General features: G+C 47.5%; 3 protein-coding genes across 6 annotated transcripts in view; 1 reads left to right on the top strand and 2 right to left on the bottom strand.

Annotated features, from left to right (window-relative positions):
* Positions 1–18,009, bottom strand: part of LOC108155591 (unconventional myosin-XVIIIa) — a 32,739-nt gene that overhangs the window by 8,363 nt on the left and 6,367 nt on the right. For all 4 annotated transcript variants that reach the window (XM_017286506.2, XM_017286507.2, XM_017286509.2 and 1 more), the window contains 8 exons: positions 15,100–15,564; positions 14,815–15,001; positions 13,930–14,096; positions 12,952–13,862; positions 12,287–12,890; positions 12,027–12,221; positions 894–1,028; positions 606–833 (listed from right to left, as the gene is read on the bottom strand). In XM_017286506.2, the coding sequence (XP_017141995.1) occupies positions 606–833; positions 894–1,028; positions 12,027–12,221; positions 12,287–12,890; positions 12,952–13,862; positions 13,930–14,096; positions 14,815–15,001; positions 15,100–15,564 (2,892 nt within the window). The remainder of the gene's footprint in view (positions 1–605; positions 834–893; positions 1,029–12,026; positions 12,222–12,286; positions 12,891–12,951; positions 13,863–13,929; positions 14,097–14,814; positions 15,002–15,099; positions 15,565–18,009) is intronic.
* On the bottom strand, positions 2,698–4,787 carry LOC108155593. Its single transcript, XM_017286511.2, has one exon. It carries the CDS (start codon positions 4,725–4,727, stop codon positions 2,937–2,939), a length of 1,791 nt encoding a protein of 596 aa, XP_017142000.1. The 5' UTR covers positions 4,728–4,787; the 3' UTR covers positions 2,698–2,936.
* On the top strand, positions 9,941–11,631 carry LOC108155594 (lipase member H). Its single transcript, XM_017286512.2, has 3 exons — positions 9,941–10,249; positions 10,335–10,590; positions 10,656–11,631. Exons 1-3 carry the CDS (start codon positions 10,195–10,197, stop codon positions 11,521–11,523), a joined length of 1,179 nt encoding a protein of 392 aa, XP_017142001.1. The 5' UTR covers positions 9,941–10,194; the 3' UTR covers positions 11,524–11,631.

Here is an 18,009-nt window from a genome sequence, read left to right as displayed (position 1 = left end):
GGTACTAAAATACTTATAGCCACAGATCGATTAGACGACAAGGGAATTTGCTCTCGAAATCGATAAAGACATATTTTGTAATGGAAACTATTAATGAAGAAAACCGAATTGAATTCTATTCCATTTAAAGATGTTTTCTTTGAGACTTGTGCATCTCTACAGATCGCTGGGTGACTTCTTTCTTTGGGGGATAGAGAATTGATCTTGAAATTGATAGAAAGGAAATGTATCCACAGATTTATTTGTTAAGCAATGAGAAAGCACGAATCTTGTGGAAGTTTCTGCTGAGATTTTTATCCTATCCACTCTCAGGACATTAATTCCTATAAAATTTGTATTTATTCATATATTACCCCTAATTATTTCTATATTTCTCAGATATTTTATCTACCACAAATAAAATCTATATATTAGACATTCATTTTCACCATCTTTCGCCATCTTTTGGCGACCCAAATAGTCGAAACGAAAGCCAACGCACAGACATAAGACGTGTGGCCACAGATGACATGTCATGTCAGCCCACGGCCCACGTTCTTTTTGTGGCGATGCTATTTTAATTGGACACCAAATCAGACGCAACTTGTCCATCTGCAGACACTTACCTTGGCTTCCAGCTTCTGATTCTCCGCCTTGACCTCGCTGCGATCGCACTCGATCTTCTCCAGCTTGGCGCGCAGCATCAGTAGCTCCTCATTGGCGATCTTTAGCTGCTCCTCAGTGCGATGCACATTGAGCAGGGGCGTCACTCGAACCAACAGACGCCACCAGGGCCAGTCACGAACGGCCAGGAAAGCCTTGACATTCCGCTGAATGCAGCGTACAGCGAGTTCCTAAAGAAATAATAGAAGATTTTAGTTGTTTTCTGTTAAGATGGAGGGTTTCAAAGTTACCTGAACTCTTCGCTGTGACATCTTCTTGCGGGCCAAGTAGCCGCGACAGAAGGCCTGCAGCTGTATGATGCGATCCGAGAGCAGGACATCGCGTTTGGCCTCCAATTCGCTGAGAACTCCAGAACGGAAGAGGATCTGAAATAAAGTGAAGGTTTCGACTATTAATATTGGAAAATTAAATGAGAATCGGTACAATTTTAAGGGCTTAAATCATGTCTGTTCTATAGAAAAGTCAGGAATCGTATTTTATGAACACCTGCTTCAAAACCCTCTCAAAATGCTCAAAATCCCCTCTGCATAGATATATCTTATAAGACCCCATCTGTAATCCAGTCTGCACGTGCAACATCATTTGGAGCACAGACGCAAAATGGAAACCAAAATAAAGAAAATCAAATTAAATTCAAGGAAGTGAAGGTCAGGGTGGCCCTGACTTTGGCCCCCTATCCACAGACAATGCTAATGAAGGCGCAGAGGCAGATGTTCGGGATGGCATGAGATCCAGAGGTTATCGCGGGGTAAGAGCCATGGCAATTTGAACACCTGTGGCAAAAGCAGAAAACAGATAGAGATGCCAGAGCTCTCGTCTTGACAGGTGTGAAAGTGAGAAGAGGGCAAATAAAAATGAAATTGTAAGCAAGATATTGCCATTAAGAAAAAAAGAGAAACAGCACAGCGATACTCGTACAATGGGAAGCCAGAGCCCTGCTAATGGTAGGGGTTCATGCAGGTTGCAAATGCAAATGCTTATGGGCCAGATACAATAGTATAGTGCTCGCTCGTACGGGGTTCAGCTACCATACCACCAGCTACCAGGTTCCCATACAAATTAGCGACTGGCGACGCGGCGCGACGCACCTTCGAGGTGTGGCCCCACTGTCTGTGGCTGTCTCTTTTCTGTCGGCATTTGTCTGTCCCCCAAATTTGCGACTTTAGTCGAGAAACTATGAGTGTTTTGCTCTCCCTCTCTCGCCGTCGCGTAGAGACTTTAATTATGCCCCGCACGTAGACAAAAATGAAAGTAAACCAATGTGAAATGGCAAACTAAATGGTCTTTGGAGTGTGCTGGGCTGCGCTGCTATCACATCACAACGGATCGGATCGTATGGTGGTGCGGCACGGTTGTCGGGGATACCATCGTCGGGCTGGATACAGGGTTTGGCGTGGTGTCTGTCGTTTGGTCGTAAAATCTAGCCACAATGTATCACATTTCAACGATCCATAAACTCTAATCAAAGTTTGACAGCGCATAGGATACGAATTTGTAGAAAGTTGAGGAAATATGTTTAGTTCTTGTATGGAAAGGTATGCAGTATATCGATATTTATCGGTAATTATCGATCCCCATTTCGATTTTGATAAAAAGCAGCTAAATCCACCATTTTCTATATGAATTTAGGCAGGTATTTCGATATTCAGACTTTCGATATTCAGTATTTATCGATAATTATTTCGATTACGATAAAGGAAAGTCACCGAATGAGATTCAATTAACAGAAGGACATTCGGGAGACAGTATTTGTCAGATTTTCGAGCAGCTTTAAGATTAAGAGAGACATAAAATCATATTTTTATATCAAACATAGAAAATATTCCAGTCGATAACTTATCGATTGATTTCTACAAGCAACGCAAGCGGGAGAACAGCAGCTGTTTATACCTTAAAGAAAGAAATCTTCCAAATAACCAGATATTAACAATTCAAAGTAGGACTTGATATAGAGCCAAAAGAACAGAACCGATGAAAGCAAGTGTAAGTAAAGTAAAGGAAGATAAAGGTACAAAATTAAGGGTAGATAAATTAAAGCCAAGGAAATTTTAAAAACCGTTGGGGAAAAGGGAAAATATAAGCCCAAAAATAGCAAATGGTTTTTTGTACAATAAATATTTATTCCATTAACAGCAAAAACGTTAGAGATAAAAGATAAAGTTAGATGAGGCAAAGCACAATAGATAAGTAGATACATCTGAGAGTTAAGATGGGATCTGGTGGAGGCTTGGATGCACAGCTGGGATATGCTGGGCACTCTTACCGGGTGGCAGTCAGTGCAGCCGCATAGTTACCTCTTTCGTGTAGGTGGGATAGATCTCCACCTGCGTTTGGATGCACCGCACCGCCTGCACCTGTGCCACCACCTTGGTGGCAATCATGGAAGGGGCAGAGGCATGAGCAGCATTCGATTTAACAGCTGCCGCCGCTGCTGCCACTGCCTCGAACTTTTGCAGGAGTTCTGCGATTTTGTTGGACTTTTTCACTGCCGATGGTTCTTCGGCTTCATCGCCCTCCGATTCGCAGAGGCTGCCCGTGGAATTACAGGTGGAAGTGGAGGTCGAGAGCACCGTGTTGCTGATGTGTCCCGAATCATCCGAATCGGAGGAGGGTTCCTGCTGTCTCTCCTCATCCTGCTTGAGGGGCTTCTTCAGCGGCAGAGAGTCCTTTGCCTTTGCCTTTGGCTTGGTTTTTACCTCCTGCACTACCTTGACCAGCAGGTCCTGATTCTTATCCGATGTCTCCCCCAGCTTCGGGGGTATAATCTTGCAGGACTCCAGCTTGGGCTTGCCCATCTTCTCCTCGTTCGCGTACTGCAGCTTCTGCTGGTGCCTCTTCTTGTTCCTCGCCAGCTGCGAGTGCTCCTTGCTCACCCCACGACTGCTGCTTCGCTTCGGCTTGGCACTGCTGATGTTCTCCACTTGGCGGAGGATCTCATGGCCCTTGGCCAGGCACTTGACCAGCAGCTCATCGCTGTGCGCAGTCGTGGCTCTCAGCGTGGAGTTGGCTCTCCTGGGACCCGGTGGCCTGCTGTGCACCTGTCGCCGCTCCAGCGTGGAGTTGGCTCGCTTTGGTGGGAGTGGCGCTGCAGCGGAGGAGACTTTGGCTTTCACTGGAACTGCAGCGGTGGCTCTGGCTGTCGCTGGAGCTGTGTTTCTGGCTGGAATTGAAGATCTACCAGTGATTCCACTGTTTAAAGTAAGCATCGATCGCGTGCGCTGCTTGCTGCTCCTGTGATTCAGCGGCTGATCCAGGCAGAAGCTCTCGCTTCTCTTCCTCAAACTCGAGTGCTTCGAAACGGGTATCCGGCTGCCATTCAGTTCACTCAACGAATTGTATCTGGAGTTCGCGTTGGACGTGGAATCGGATCTCCTTAGGAGCATGGAATTGGCCAGTTCTGGCGACTGGTAGATCTGCCGCTTGGCCCGGCCCATACTGAGGCTGCTGTGGGATTTCGAGAGCAGCATCTGTCGATCGCAGAACTCTGCTGGCGGGGCAGGCAGCGGCACCTCCTCCGTGGGCAGCATCTCTCTGATCGACTCCACTGGTGGATATTCGCTGAGGATCTGGTCAAAGCTCTGCAGCACTTCGTTCAGCTTACTCTCGTCGTGGGCCACCTTCTCCAGCTCCGCAAAGATCTCATCCTCCAGCGACTGCTGCGTCAGACTGAGGCTCAGACTCAGGTGACTCTCCTCGTCGCTGTCCACATAGCTGCAGATGCTGCTGGTCATCTGTGGCGGCACCTGTTCCATCATCTTCAGGGGAGTGGCCACAGGTGGGGCAACAGCTTTCGGGGTATACTTGCCACCGATGCAGCCACCATCCACCTGCAGGCTGAGGGCACTCATCGATCTCGTGTGCTTGCTGCCTTTGTAGTACAGCTTTCCGCCCAGTTTGGGGCTCAGGTTATCCTCGATTTTGTGGCGAATGTGTGAGAAGAACTTCTTGCCTGCCCCCAGTCCATGTTTCGGGGATGTGGGCGTCGTTGTCGCTGCCGTGCCAGAAGCTGGCGGCGGCTGACTCCGGGCCTGGGCCAACCTTGACTTGACCGTGTGCTTGTACATCGAGGATCGGGCCGTGCCGTGGTTGAGGATGATGTAAAGCCAGCGATCAGCGATCAGTGATCAGTGATCAGCGATCAGCGTACGGACGACAGCAAGTAAAAGTGCATATAATTTGTGTGCAATAAATTGCAGTTTTCCTTCCACTTTCACGGCTCAAAAGATGGCGAGCGGAACCTGGCGCGTAACTCTCGTATCTCGGTATATCGGTATTCGTGTGGCGTGGCGTGGCTTTCTGGCGTTGTTTTCTCTTTGAGCTCGGCGACGCAACTGAATTTGTTTTGGCCAAAGAGCTCGAGTCAGAGGCCCCCAGCCGCAGACCCAGAGCCCGCGACAGAGCTCGAGCCATGCATTCGAAAGTGGCTTATCAAGCAGTGGACACTGAGGTTGAGGTTGCCACCGTAATTGGTGGTGGTAGAGAAGGAGAAGGGGCATGGGGCATGGGGCCCCGGCAGTACAGAGGTGAATGCAACCGAAAGACCAACGGACCAACACCTGGCAACGTGTTCGATGATGCTAATTGCCACAGCCAACAATTGGTCACCGAACGAGCGGACGAACATATGCCCGATTTATGCTTTGTGCCCCCCAGAGAGCATAATTAGCATTTACCATCATCATCATTATTATTATTATCATCATTCCATCATCATCATCACCTCTGAGGCGTTCAAAGAAAAGTGAAACAAGTGAGGCCATGCGGAATGGGGGGCTCTGGGGCTCTGAGGGCCCTGCGGCTACTTATTTGTGCTTCCACTTTTGTGCCTTTTCATTGCCAGCAATTGGACTTGGACAAACAGCACACAAAAGATTTAAAAGAAAACAGACCTACTCGTATACGCAATGCAATGGCACTGGAAAAGTGTCAAACAAACAACGAGTGTGGCAATCATAGAGGAATGACAAGAGTCGCAGTCTGGATAGTGACATCCACTGCAGTTGAAAGGTCATTAACCGCAGAGCGTGTTCTACTAAACCCAATTGGGAATTGTACTTTGACAGCACATCCCAAACCAAGCAGAAGAAATGCAGTCCATCTTCCTTACAACCGAGGGGTACTGCTGCAAGACGCGTGACATTAAGAAGTATTTATGTTGATGAGAAAGATGAAAGATCGACATTGTTGAGGTAGGACCAGCACTAAGAACCACTTCCACTCCATAGATCCAATAGAAAGAACAGCATACCATATACCAGAGAGAGATTTTAAAGCATACATATATCATATAACCTGCAGGGGTTTTTTTGCAGCCTTTAAAATCAATATTTCCCACAGAAATCATCTGCTGGAATTGCGCCATCAACAAGGGGATTATCCGATAAGTTATCCCTTCTGTTCAGGATCAGGAAATCCTAAGAAAAAAACCCATAATTATCCTTGACTGCCCATCACCCATAAGAATGTCAATGGGGGAATTGATGTAATTCCAGTGCAAACGTCAGTGGCGATTACAGAGCCCTGCTGTGCGGCCACGAAAGTCATTCGGAAAACGCATCTGGCTTCCTGGTTATTGTTTCATAATTAAAAACTAGTTAACATATGCGTAAAGCCCTCGGTTTTTCGGTAAAGACGCGCCCCCTTCCACAGACACACACACACACACACACACAGGGAGCGAGAGAGGCGTTAATGAAGTTTTCGTGTTTTTGGAGGGGGGGCCTTTTGTTTTGCAAAGGCAATTTAAAAAGCATTTCCCTTTGGTCCACTCTCTCTCTCGCTCTCCGTCTGTCTGCATCTCTTTATTGATGGAGCGATGACAGAACCCGCCCCAAAACCTCAAAAACGTATTATATAATCCCCAGATATAACCAGGTTGGGCAAACCAGACAGACAGGCGTGTACGCGACCGACACGGACAGGGGCAGGCACTCCCTCTCTGCGTCCGCGTCTGCGTCTGCTCGAGCATTTCTAATGAAAGCGAACGCTGGAAATTTCACTTTGGGGAAACAATTTTAATGTGCATTGGTCAAATGTGGTTTTCTGTGGCTTCGGACTCGCCACTGACTGCGCGACTTGCGACTCGCGAGGCCTACGGCGAATGCAGGTTGCAACGTCATTTTTGTATACATTTTTTGTTGTTTTGTTTTTGGTGAAAGTCTCTGATTCGATGTTGTGTAGTTGTATGTGTTCGTAATCATAATCGGGGATATTTGGAATTGGTTTTGGATTCCGATTTTGGACACTTTCCCATGTACGTACAGCAGAGCGAGCAATCAGGCAGACCGTGGCACAGACTATGGCCAAGAGTCCAAAGATCGTGTAGTCAGGCGGTGTCTGGTGGATCCTCTCCATGAATATCCCCAAAAGGTAATCACTGGACAATCGGGGGACACTCGCGTTGCCGCTCGAGAGGCACACGGGCGGCTTTGGGCTTTCGTTCGACAGCAACATCTCGTCGAGAGAGATTCGTCGTCAGGCGATTTCCATTCGTAAAAACCAACTGAGCCGCTGCCCATCTTCCCAGTCTCATCGGAGATCGGAGATTACATCTGGGGGAATTCTATACCACGGAGACGAACAACAATGGACTGTGGCGTGGCACGACGTGGATGAACTTGACCGTGAAAGTCGTCATCGCAGAGACAGAGACACAGCCACAGTCACAGCCGCACAGAGGCACAGAAGGGAGGAGGGGACCGAGGGGAAACTGGACTTGCAACAAGTGACGTCAGTAAGTGGCTTTATTACGATCACTTCACTGACCATCCCATCCATCTACCCACCAGAAGCGGCACCAGCACCAGCAAAAGCACAGTTCGATTCACAGTTGCAGTTGCACGTCGATGAGAACAGGAAATAAAACACCCAACGTGCAGCCAAGCGGAACCCCAGAGATGATGCTGCATGCAACCGATATCTTTGCAGCACACACTCGCGGACAGCAGATTAGAAGCAGGGGATCGGAGATGGTAGGAAAAGGGATGTTTCTTAGGCGAAAATAGGGATTATTCTTAAGTGATCGTTCCCGGGGGGAAGATCAATGTTTCCTAGGAGAACTGAGATCTTTTGCTGGAAAGGAGTGATTATTTCTAAGGGAAGAGCGATCAATCATGGGTGAAGAGTAAAAGGACAAAAGGAATCCATTAAGATTTGTGATCTTTCTTAGGAGAAAAGCCATGAAACCGTAATATTCTTATAGAATAGTGAAGAGGGATATTTTTCAGTGATATTTCATCCTGCAAAAGAGATAACTTTCCCAATATAAAGAATGATCTAATTAAGGAAACGTTTATCTTTCAGAAGTGTGATCTTCCAACTAAACGTTTATAAAAACAAAAGTGATCTTTCAATTAGAAAGTGTGATATTTAATCCAGAGAAACAGTCACGTTTCCAAAGCAAGTTCTCGACCAAATCTCGACTTGGGTTCAACAAATTGTTAATTATGCATTTTGTTAGCACATTCATTCGCACACTCGAAAGTATTCGCACTTCGATCATTCAACGATCATTTCCAATTCGAATGAACTGTTTTAGGCCTTTTTTAAAACAGAAACTTGAATTTTGCATAGGGAAGTAGTAGGCTTCCCAACAAATTGTGAATTGATCTTAATTTTCCATCCATCCATATATTATGCAAAATCCATTCTAATTAAACTATTTTTTTTTAAATGAATGAACAGATATAAACAGTCATGCTTACAGAAGACAAAATATTTAAGTTTTACCGCTGATGAATAACCAGTTCTGTGTCTGGGGTGGTGTTTCTCCAAATGTGGGCACAGCTGTAGGTTGTTAGGCTGGTAGGCTCGCCTCGGATACGCATCGAAAGATGCCGAATGGAGTTCCCATTTAATGCAATAATTGCAGGGTGGATGGCAATTTAATGAAAGGATATCTTCTTGGGATTGTCAGAAACAATTAAACGAAACTGCGGATGCAACCAACAACATTTCAATATTCGTATCGTGGAGAGCGGACTCAACGGAATTCCAAGGTAGTTTCTCGCTTAGATTGAAAGTAACAGCGAATTTGTAAGGCAAATAAAAACTTGCCGCAGAGAGCAGATGAGGTTTCGTTTCATGTGGGATAACAATAAGCTTACATTATTTTGTATTTGCTTTAAGACGTATTTAAATCCTGTCAATAAACATTTCTTTGTAACAACTCGGCGCGAAATTCACACACACATACCCACACACACACGACACGACACGAGGGGTTTAACGATCTGTCCGAAATGTATATGTATATCCAAAAAAAAATGCCTCAGCACGGGCACTCATTTATGAGGCTTCTTCCCCAGAAAGAGAGAGATAGATTGGTAGGGGCAGAAGGGCCAGAGATCGTGTCAAGTCAAAAGCTAAAGACCTGCTAAATGGTATGCAAAACAGCTGCTGAGCCCTATAATCAATTTGAGAATATGCCCCGACATGTCCCTATATCTCTCTCCTCGTATCTCTCTGACAATCCATGGAGATGATCTTCGTTTTTTGAAAGATCAATGACTCGTCATGGCTTTCTGTTTGCAGATATCATTAGTCGTCTATCGAAAACCCCTAATTGGATTTGGAATTGGAGTAAAACGATCGTGGATCACAGATCATAGATGGTATTAGTTCTTAAGTGAAACATTCAATATGATTAATAAACAATTACAGATCTAAAACGGTCTGATCTGTGACAATCTCTGGTGTTTGTTTATTTTTATAGGCAATTATTTAATTATTTTTTTTATAGTTTCGTAATTCCCTGCGATTCAAACAATTTTCCAATCAATATTTATGAAGCCTTAGGCGTACAATCTCTTATATAAGGGAGCTCTTCCGAAACATTATGGATGAGCGCGTATCTGTATCTCAGGCCACAGATACACTCGTTTGCGTGTCGTTGGGGGAAATTAATAAAATAGTCAATGAATAAATGAATATCTTAAACAACACACAAAGGCCCAAGAGAAAGCCTTAAATTAGCATGGGATATTCAGGTTCTCTTCTCGGATATAGGCCTCATTTCGGCACCGATCAATTGATCAGGGAGTCGGCAAGTGTTTGCCTGTACTTACGAGTGCACTTACCACAATTGCAGTGGCAGTGGCAGTGGCAGCGGCTGGGGCTGGGGCAACATCATCAAGTCGTTCATCATGACAGTGACCGGGACCGGCCGCCGGCTCGACAGCGTCGCCCTTGTCTCGTCAGAAGCAACTGCGGGCCGAGAACGGACCGAGAGACAGCGAGTCAGAGACTTTATTTAACCAAGCCTCCATCTAGAATCTTGCCATACTTTTGCTCAGAGCTTGTAACACTTCGGACGCTGTCCGCTCAGGTCTCTGCTCCGCTCAGAAATCCGAAAATTTTCGCAGGTTCTTTTAGTGAGCGGCGAGCAGCGTGTGTGATAAAATTTAGTTCGAAAAAACAACAGCCTTAAACCCTAAGTTTAAGTGGGTTTTAATTGTGGCTGGCGTTGACATCTGGTTTTATTTTATATTGTGTGTGGCAATTTTACGATCGTAATCGTAATCCAATCGTAAGATGCGAAGCCGAATACTCCTATTAGCTGCTGTGTTGCTGTGTGGCCCACTGGGAAGTGAGTGTTGATCCGAGAGTGATTTTTATGTTCGATCTCCGAGTGCCATGTGATTCCACCCGTGCCCATTCTGTTTCCTTTCCAGTGACCAGTGCCCGTGGCCCCCAGCGGTTGTTTGCCTATGAGCCAGGAAAATGTGCGATAACCATCACAGAAGTCTTCGAGGCAATGTTTAAAACAGAGGTGGGGCTGCTCATCGGGGCACGGGCTCGCCTGTCGCAGAGCCACTTGCTCCATTATGATCTCTACACTCCACTGAATCCCCAAAAGAGACAATTCCTGCGAGCAGGAGATCTGGGAATGCTCAGGAAATCGCATTTCAATCCCGAATGGCCAGTGAGGTAGGGGATCCTCCGTCCATAGATGCCATCCCGCTCCTCTAACAATCCCGAGCTCTTATTTGTAGAATTTCCATTCATGGCTGGTCGGGCCGCAGTGAGTCCTGCTCGAATGCCGCCATCAAGGATGCCTATCTTTCACGCGGAAATTACAATGTAATCATCTTGGATTGGAGTCGCCAGGCAATGGACATCAGCTACCAGCGAGTGTCCACGCAGCTGTCTGCCATTGCCGCCAATGTGGCCAAAATGCTGCGCTTTCTGCACGACAGCACAGGCGTGCCGTACGAGCAGATCTACCTGGTGGGCCACAGTGCCGGCAGCCACATCTCCGGGCTGGCGGGGAAGCACCTGCGCCCCCAGCTCCTGGGAGCCATAATCGCCTTGGATCCCGCTGGTCTCACGCAACTGAGTCTCGGACCGGAAGACCGACTGTCGCCCCACGATGCCATGTATGTGGAGTCCATTCACACGGATCTGACGCTCCTGGGCAATCCAAGCGATCTCCTGAGCCATGCCTCCTTCTTCGTCAACTGGGGCCTGGGGCAGCCGCACTGTCCGAATGCAACGGCCGCGGAGTTTGCCTTTGTTTGCGATCATTTTGCGGCCTTGTATTACTTCGCCGAGTCGATACGTCGTCCCAGATTATTCCCCGCCTTGCGATGCGACTCGGGGGCAGCCATACACTCGGCCACCTGCCACTGCCGCAACAGCACCAGCAGCAACAGCACCAGCTCCAGCATACACGACATGCGACAGACATGCCATGGCGATCAGTTCATGGGCGGTGAGCCAGCTGTCCAAAAGAACGGTGTCTACTATCTGAGCACACGGCGGCAGGCACCATACGGCCACATTGATGGCATGGTTCACATGAGGCCGCCAGTGAAATCAAACGTTTTTGAGACGGGTGGCCCACGATTTTGGCCGCAGTAGGCAGCAGCACCCCTCGGGGCAAGGCACTGCGAGTGACCAACAAATGTGATTTATCCAAATGTTTAAGTTTAGAACTAAGTGAGCCATTAAAATCCAAAGCATTCCCCCCTTAAAATTAGATGTGAAAAATACATATACATATATCTGTATGTAGGGGATCCAAGGGGGAACTGAGTTTCATTGAGAGTGCTAGTCTTTTAGATGTAAATATAGATGGAAAAGGAGGTGTCTAATATCCCAAAGAGTAAAGGAACGGGACCCAGAAGATGGCATTCGAAGTAGTACTCCTACAGAAGTAGCTCCCGATTAGCATTGCAATGTAATTAATCAATTAGGATCATTGATGGATCGAGTAAAGCAGCAATGGGCATTCTCCTATTCACTTTCTTGTGGCAGAAGCCTGGCGCCGGCAATCGAGGAATACATCTTGTATCCCCAGCTGATGCCATTAGAAGGGTTCTTCTTTCCCTCTTTAGTTTCCATACAACAAAACCACGACTCACCTGACTAGGACCTATACGATAGCTAGCCACATCCAACTCGTTGATGGCCAGTATCTGCTCCACGCTCACATCCTTGTTGTTGGCCAGTTCGCCGGCCAAGAGGCCAAAGCGACGCACAAACTCCAACAATGGCACAGATTCGGGGAAGCCCAGACGATGGAGACGCGCTGCCTCCAGCACTTGAGAGCCACGTAGCTAAGAAACAGAGAATCAGAAAACATTATGCCTGCCACTTGGATATTTCTAGTGTCTTCCGGTACCTGACTCCTCAACAGTGGCACATTCACCATCTCCTCCTCGCTGGCCGTCTGACCCGCCGCGGAGTGAGGCGAGCCATTGGCCGTGTATTTGGCCTGCTTTCCGGCATTGTGCTGCAGCAGATAGCAGTGGACAAAGTGGGTGCCAGTGCGACGCAGGGTGTCGATGATCCCATCCACAGTAAACTTCACCTGCAGCATAATGGAATTGCGCTTCACTCCTGCGGTAGTGAAGGATCGCCGAATGCTGGACACACGGCGCAGCGACTGGGTGCCCTCAAGCCCAGCAAAGGATCCACAAAAGACCATGGCGCCGGAGCCACGCGTCAAGGAGCCAATGTACAGGCGATTGATCTCCTCCCGACTGCTGTCCTGCAGCAGGGACACTGCATTCCGTATGCCTGGATGCTCGCGACTGTTGCGCACCCATCCATCGACGGCATAGAGCACGGGATTCGTGCCCTGGAGATGGTGCAGGACAAACTGCCGAGGACCGGCGCACTTGCGCAGCAGAGAATGGTGCTCCCGGTCGCCGTAGTGCGAGAACAGGCGCTCGAGGAATGTGTCGTCGTTAGAGTTCGGATAAATAGCCTCTTCGTCCAGGAGCCTAGAGGAGGGAAATCAAAATTAACGAAAGGAAACGGTAAGGAATCCCAGAGAATCCTCACCATAGCATCCCTCGACGATCGTGCTCGCGGAGGTCGCGTTGGGAGGAGCGCACCACATGATTCTGTGGCGCCTTGTCGATCAGCGAGATCAACGGACCCGGGTGACACTCCGAGGCCTGATCCGCCTCGATCTCCACCAGCTCCTGGGCATAACGATCGCGCGGCGCCACCAGGGTGGTGTGATGGAAGAGCATTTGCAGCCGCTCCTGCAGATAGTTGTGCCGCAGATCGGCCAAAGTGGCCCCGAGCTGCTGTCCACAGCTCGCGGGGTTCTGGAAGCCGGGCGTATCGATCAGCATGATCGAGGCAATCGTACGAGCGGAAGTACAGATCTGACGATTGATCAGAGCCACCACGGCGGCCAGGGCCTCCGAATACAGGCCAATGACCAGCGCCTCCAGGCACTCCCAGGCCCACTCGTGGCCATTGTCGGACGTGGGCGACTTCGAGGGACTCAGTCCGCCATTCGGAGCATTCGGTTGCGTGAGGCCAAAGGCAGCCGACGACAAATCCTCGAGGTTCACGCCCAGCAGCCCTGCCGCCTTGCGAGCCGCCGTTGGATTGGCAAACTGCGTCCGGGCCGTGGATCCGGTTCCCAGTTTGGTCACCCCTGCAATTCCCAGATGGTAGATGGCCGCAAGTATGCTCCAGATCCCACGCACTGCCTTCGCATCGATGTTGAGCGACTCGAAGGCCTGCACCGTGCGCATAAAGTCATTGGCCGCCCGATGCCGGTCCTCCAGCTTCTGGGAGAGCGATATAAACGGATGGCTATCCTCTGAAGTGATGTTCTCCAGATGCAGCTCCTTTTGCAGCAGCCCAGCGGCCCCTGCCAGCAGTCGCGTCATAATATGAAAGCTGTGCTCGTGCGACAGCCGTCGCCCAGCACGCTGTCGCTCGGGTAGGAGTACCTGAAAGAGGATTACCATTGCCATAACCAAGAGTGTCTTTTAGTTGTTTTTCCACAGTGTTTTTCACCTGCAGCGAGGCGGAGGCTATCTGTCCCGTCTGATCAAAGTCCAGGCTCAGCAGCTGCGTCATGCGTGTGGCATTCGAATTGAGGCAGGTTCTTGTATTGCCAAATGCCTCCAGAATGGTGCACAAGGCATTGACCTTTTCGGCATTTATGAAATTGTTGTAGGCACCTGTTAAAAAGAAAAGGTTTTCAGAATTTTTTCGAATGAGGAAACTATTTTTATTTCTAGAATCTATTCGAGCTCCTAAAGATATCTGGAATAAAGACTGAACACCATGAGCTTCTTGTGTTTTTTGATTATGGGTATAAAGAGGATTCTATTGTAAGGATAATATAAGTCTTTATAAGACCCTATATCTACTTTAAACAATCGTTTACCATTAAAATGTATGGGCGTTATTCATCTTACAATTAGATTGTCTTTGATTATTCTATTCTGAGCATTGAATAGTGAATTAGGCCACACTGGGAAACATTTTGGATGTGGTAGATACAATCTATAACTTTAAGTCTGCTTTTGGGGTTTGCTTATACACATAACGAGTCCAAAACGACTTCTAATTTGCCTGGAAATCATTTTAGAGCAAGAAGAAAGTACTACTGAAATGCTACTCTACATTTAACTAAAAGATACTGTTGGAATCCATTTCCACATTGATTCCCCCCGCCTTTCTGTCGCACAAATGGAGGTAGGCTTGGGCTTGGGCTGGGGCGACTAATTGCAGCTGCATTTTCTTGGCCAACAATGCAAATGAGCAAATCGAATGAGCGAACACATTCTGTTGGCTGCCACACAGCCCAAAAACTGGGCCAGCCTACAGCCAAATGCAGTTTCAGTCGATAGATAGACACAGACACACGCGACACACGGGACACACGACACATACCAGCGGCCAACGCCAAGTAGTTTAAAGCATGCTTGAAGCTTGTGGATTTGCCAGAACCAGATCGGCCCATGAATATGAGGCTCTGGTCGCGTCGCGTCTCGACCAGACTCCTGTAGGCGGTCTGGGCCAGCGAGTAGACGTGGGGCGGCATGTCCTCCGTCTTGCAGCCCCGGAACATGGAGACAACCTACCAGAGGGAGGGAGAGAGAAAGAGCAGAGCAGATAAATAACCAGATCGCACACACAGATTCAGATCCAGAGTCAGATTCAGCGACCAGTTGTTACCTTCTCGGAGTAGAGGGACAACGGGGCCATCGGATTGACCACGAGCAGCGTGGGCCCCGCCTTGGTGTGGATGAGGTTGCTCGCATACCGCTGTCGCAGGCAATGCAGCACCGAGGCCTCGTTCAGATACTTTAGCTCGCAGATGTCCTCGCATAGGTCCAGGGCGGGGTTATTCTGCTTCTCCACATCGTCCTCGTCGACGGTCAGCTGCTCCCCGTTGTGCAGCAATCGCACCAGCAGCTTGTGGGGCTCCTCGTGGCCTCCTCCTACGGTTGTTGGCTGTGGCAGGCGTATGGCTGCAGTGAAACCTCCGCGATGGACCAGCCACAAACGCTCTGGCTCCCGCTCTGCTTGGGCGGTGGCGGCAGCCTCTGTCATATCCGTTGCATCCAGCTCCCCTCCGCCAACAGCTGTTGGAGAGGTGCCTCCTGCTTCTCCGCCTCCATTGCTATTCTCGTGGCGGCTCTGCGAAAAAATTAAAACCAAAAATTGACGTTAAATTGGGGTCAACATTTTGTCGGCTGGGCCGCCTCGCAAAAACTTCAATACAAAGCAGTTCTTTCGTTGTTTATTTTTGTACACTCTCGAGGCAGATTGTGGGGAAGCATTTTCACGCATTTATTCCATTTATTATCGTATCGTACTCCCTGCTGGCAGATGCGAAGACACGAAGACGCAGCAGAGTTTCGTTTTTGGGGTTTATTTCGGTTGCATTTCTAAATTTGACGATGTTTCTAAATCCTAATTAGCCGCCCAGACACCGCGCCAAATGCTATTCGGCTAGACACCAGAAGCCTCTGCCTTCGACTACGGCTACGACTACGACGACGCGGATGTGGTTGCACGGACATGAGACACGGGACGCGTCATTATGCAACGCTCTCTACAGCGGAGTAGTTTTCGAAGTCAGTTCACATTTTGTGGCTATAAATGGAGCTGCTTTTTGGGGGAGAAGTAGCAGTGCTGTGATGCCGCAGCATCTCCTTTTGAATTATGAAAACTACTACTCGTATATTGTGCAAGGTTCAATAGCCCTCAATTAGCACTCGGGGAAAATGTTCTCTAGAGGAAGTTGTGTTGGGAAAGTCCCTCCTCGGACACGATCAGGTTAGGAAAGTATCTCTACGGATGCGAGATATAAACAAATTTAGTCATTGATTTGTATACGAATTAATTTTGTTACAGTTTGGAAACACTTTTGAAATGGTTTGTGAATGGGAAGTGAATGTTTAAATTATAATTGAATGAATTTCGGTTCAAGATTTGAGCATGTTGTGGCTAATCCATACCACAATCTACTACAGAAATCTATGCCAAAACGGAACATTTCAAATCCTAAAGCAACTTTATAGATCCATAAAAACATTACATTTATTTTTGTAATAGTTATAAAACGTTTCGAAATCGGGTAAATGTACGTTTTATTGTATTTTAACCGTTTTCTACAAATTCATAACCCAAATGCATATTCCAACACGACAACCTTCTCTCAAAACAATTTTACAGGTCCCTGAGGTCATTTAATATATTCTAAATTACCTAATTTAAGCGAAAACCCCATTATTTCATGTCTAGTTTTTCTTGATTTTCCAACAAGATAGACCCGCTCAAATAGCTCCCAAATTGATCGCTCACTTCACAGTCTTGTAGTCTTGTAGTCTTGCAGTCTTGTAGTGCATGTTTTCCACGCATATCCATCCATCCATCCGTCGCTCGGTGCGCGGAACTTGTTTGAAAGAATATTTAGATAAACACAGAAAAATACGCGTCTGGCGCATGTCCACTGTCAATCAATGCTGCACTCCAGAATGGAGCAACGGAGCAAGAGTGCAACGAACTCCGCACAGAGGAGGCAATGGCTATGGCTATAGCTATTGGGGGATGGGGCACGCAAACACACACACACAAATTAGATATAGAAGAGGCGGCGCTGTGTAGACAGCGACACCGCGACAGACCTGACTAATTAACATGGCTGTGGGCATGGATGGTAGGGGGAGTAGGGGCACCGGCACTGGCTAGAAGTATATAAAAATGGAAAGACAATTGGGGATTTGCTAAAGCTTCTGTCTCGATATCATATCATATCCCCCCTGCTATCCGTTCATTGTATTATGGAGAACCTCTAAATAAGACAGACAGCTACGATACGGTCGTACGACGCTAACTCCGTTCCTAAATGAACACTTCCGCTCATTGGAGCCCATCGCGGCAGTGGTGGTAGTGGTCGTGGTCGTGGTCGTTGTCGCCGCGGCACCGCAGGCGTATTGAGCCATAAAGGCCAGCCATAAATGCAGCAACAAGACAGCGGGCCATACCATACCCAAGCATACCGTAAATTATGAGACTCGGGGATTGTACAGCCCACGCACCGTCCAAGCATAATAATAATAAAAGGTCTAACAACTAAATCGTACATTGGGTCATGGTTCGACGATCCGATCCGATCCGATCGATACCATCTTTTGTGTCCACTTCATTCGTTTCATTCGTTGTTGTTGCCTTTTATTGCATCGATCGATCGATCGGTTGGAGAATTACTAGAAAGTTTTTCAGATACGAATGCAGCACTGCAGCACACTGTTCAACAGGGTTTTGGGTAGGTTCCCAAATAAATTCTTTACACGATTTGCGATGTTATGCAATTATTGGTAAATATTCTTTAAGTTCAAGAAATGTACTTAAGGAATAACCCTTGTAATATGCATTTCGAGTGCGATCTTCCTTAGGAAATGATTTAACAGATCTTTCAAGAGTTAGAATTATGAAAACTAATAAAGGATCGAGAGCTAGTTGTCCTCTTTTATACAAATCTCTCATAGTCCCCATGAAATATCATTGAAATCATATGATTTTTCTGTAAAGTGCAAACCAATAAATTCCAGTAGAATCTAATAATCAGAAAATGCT

Source organism: Drosophila miranda, chromosome 2 (assembly GCF_003369915.1).
Source record: "Drosophila miranda strain MSH22 chromosome 2, D.miranda_PacBio2.1, whole genome shotgun sequence".
In the NCBI taxonomy this organism is placed as follows: Eukaryota; Metazoa; Arthropoda; class Insecta; order Diptera; family Drosophilidae; genus Drosophila; species Drosophila miranda.
Note: the sequence above shows the minus strand (reverse complement) of the source record. Positions and strands in the feature narration are given on the sequence as shown.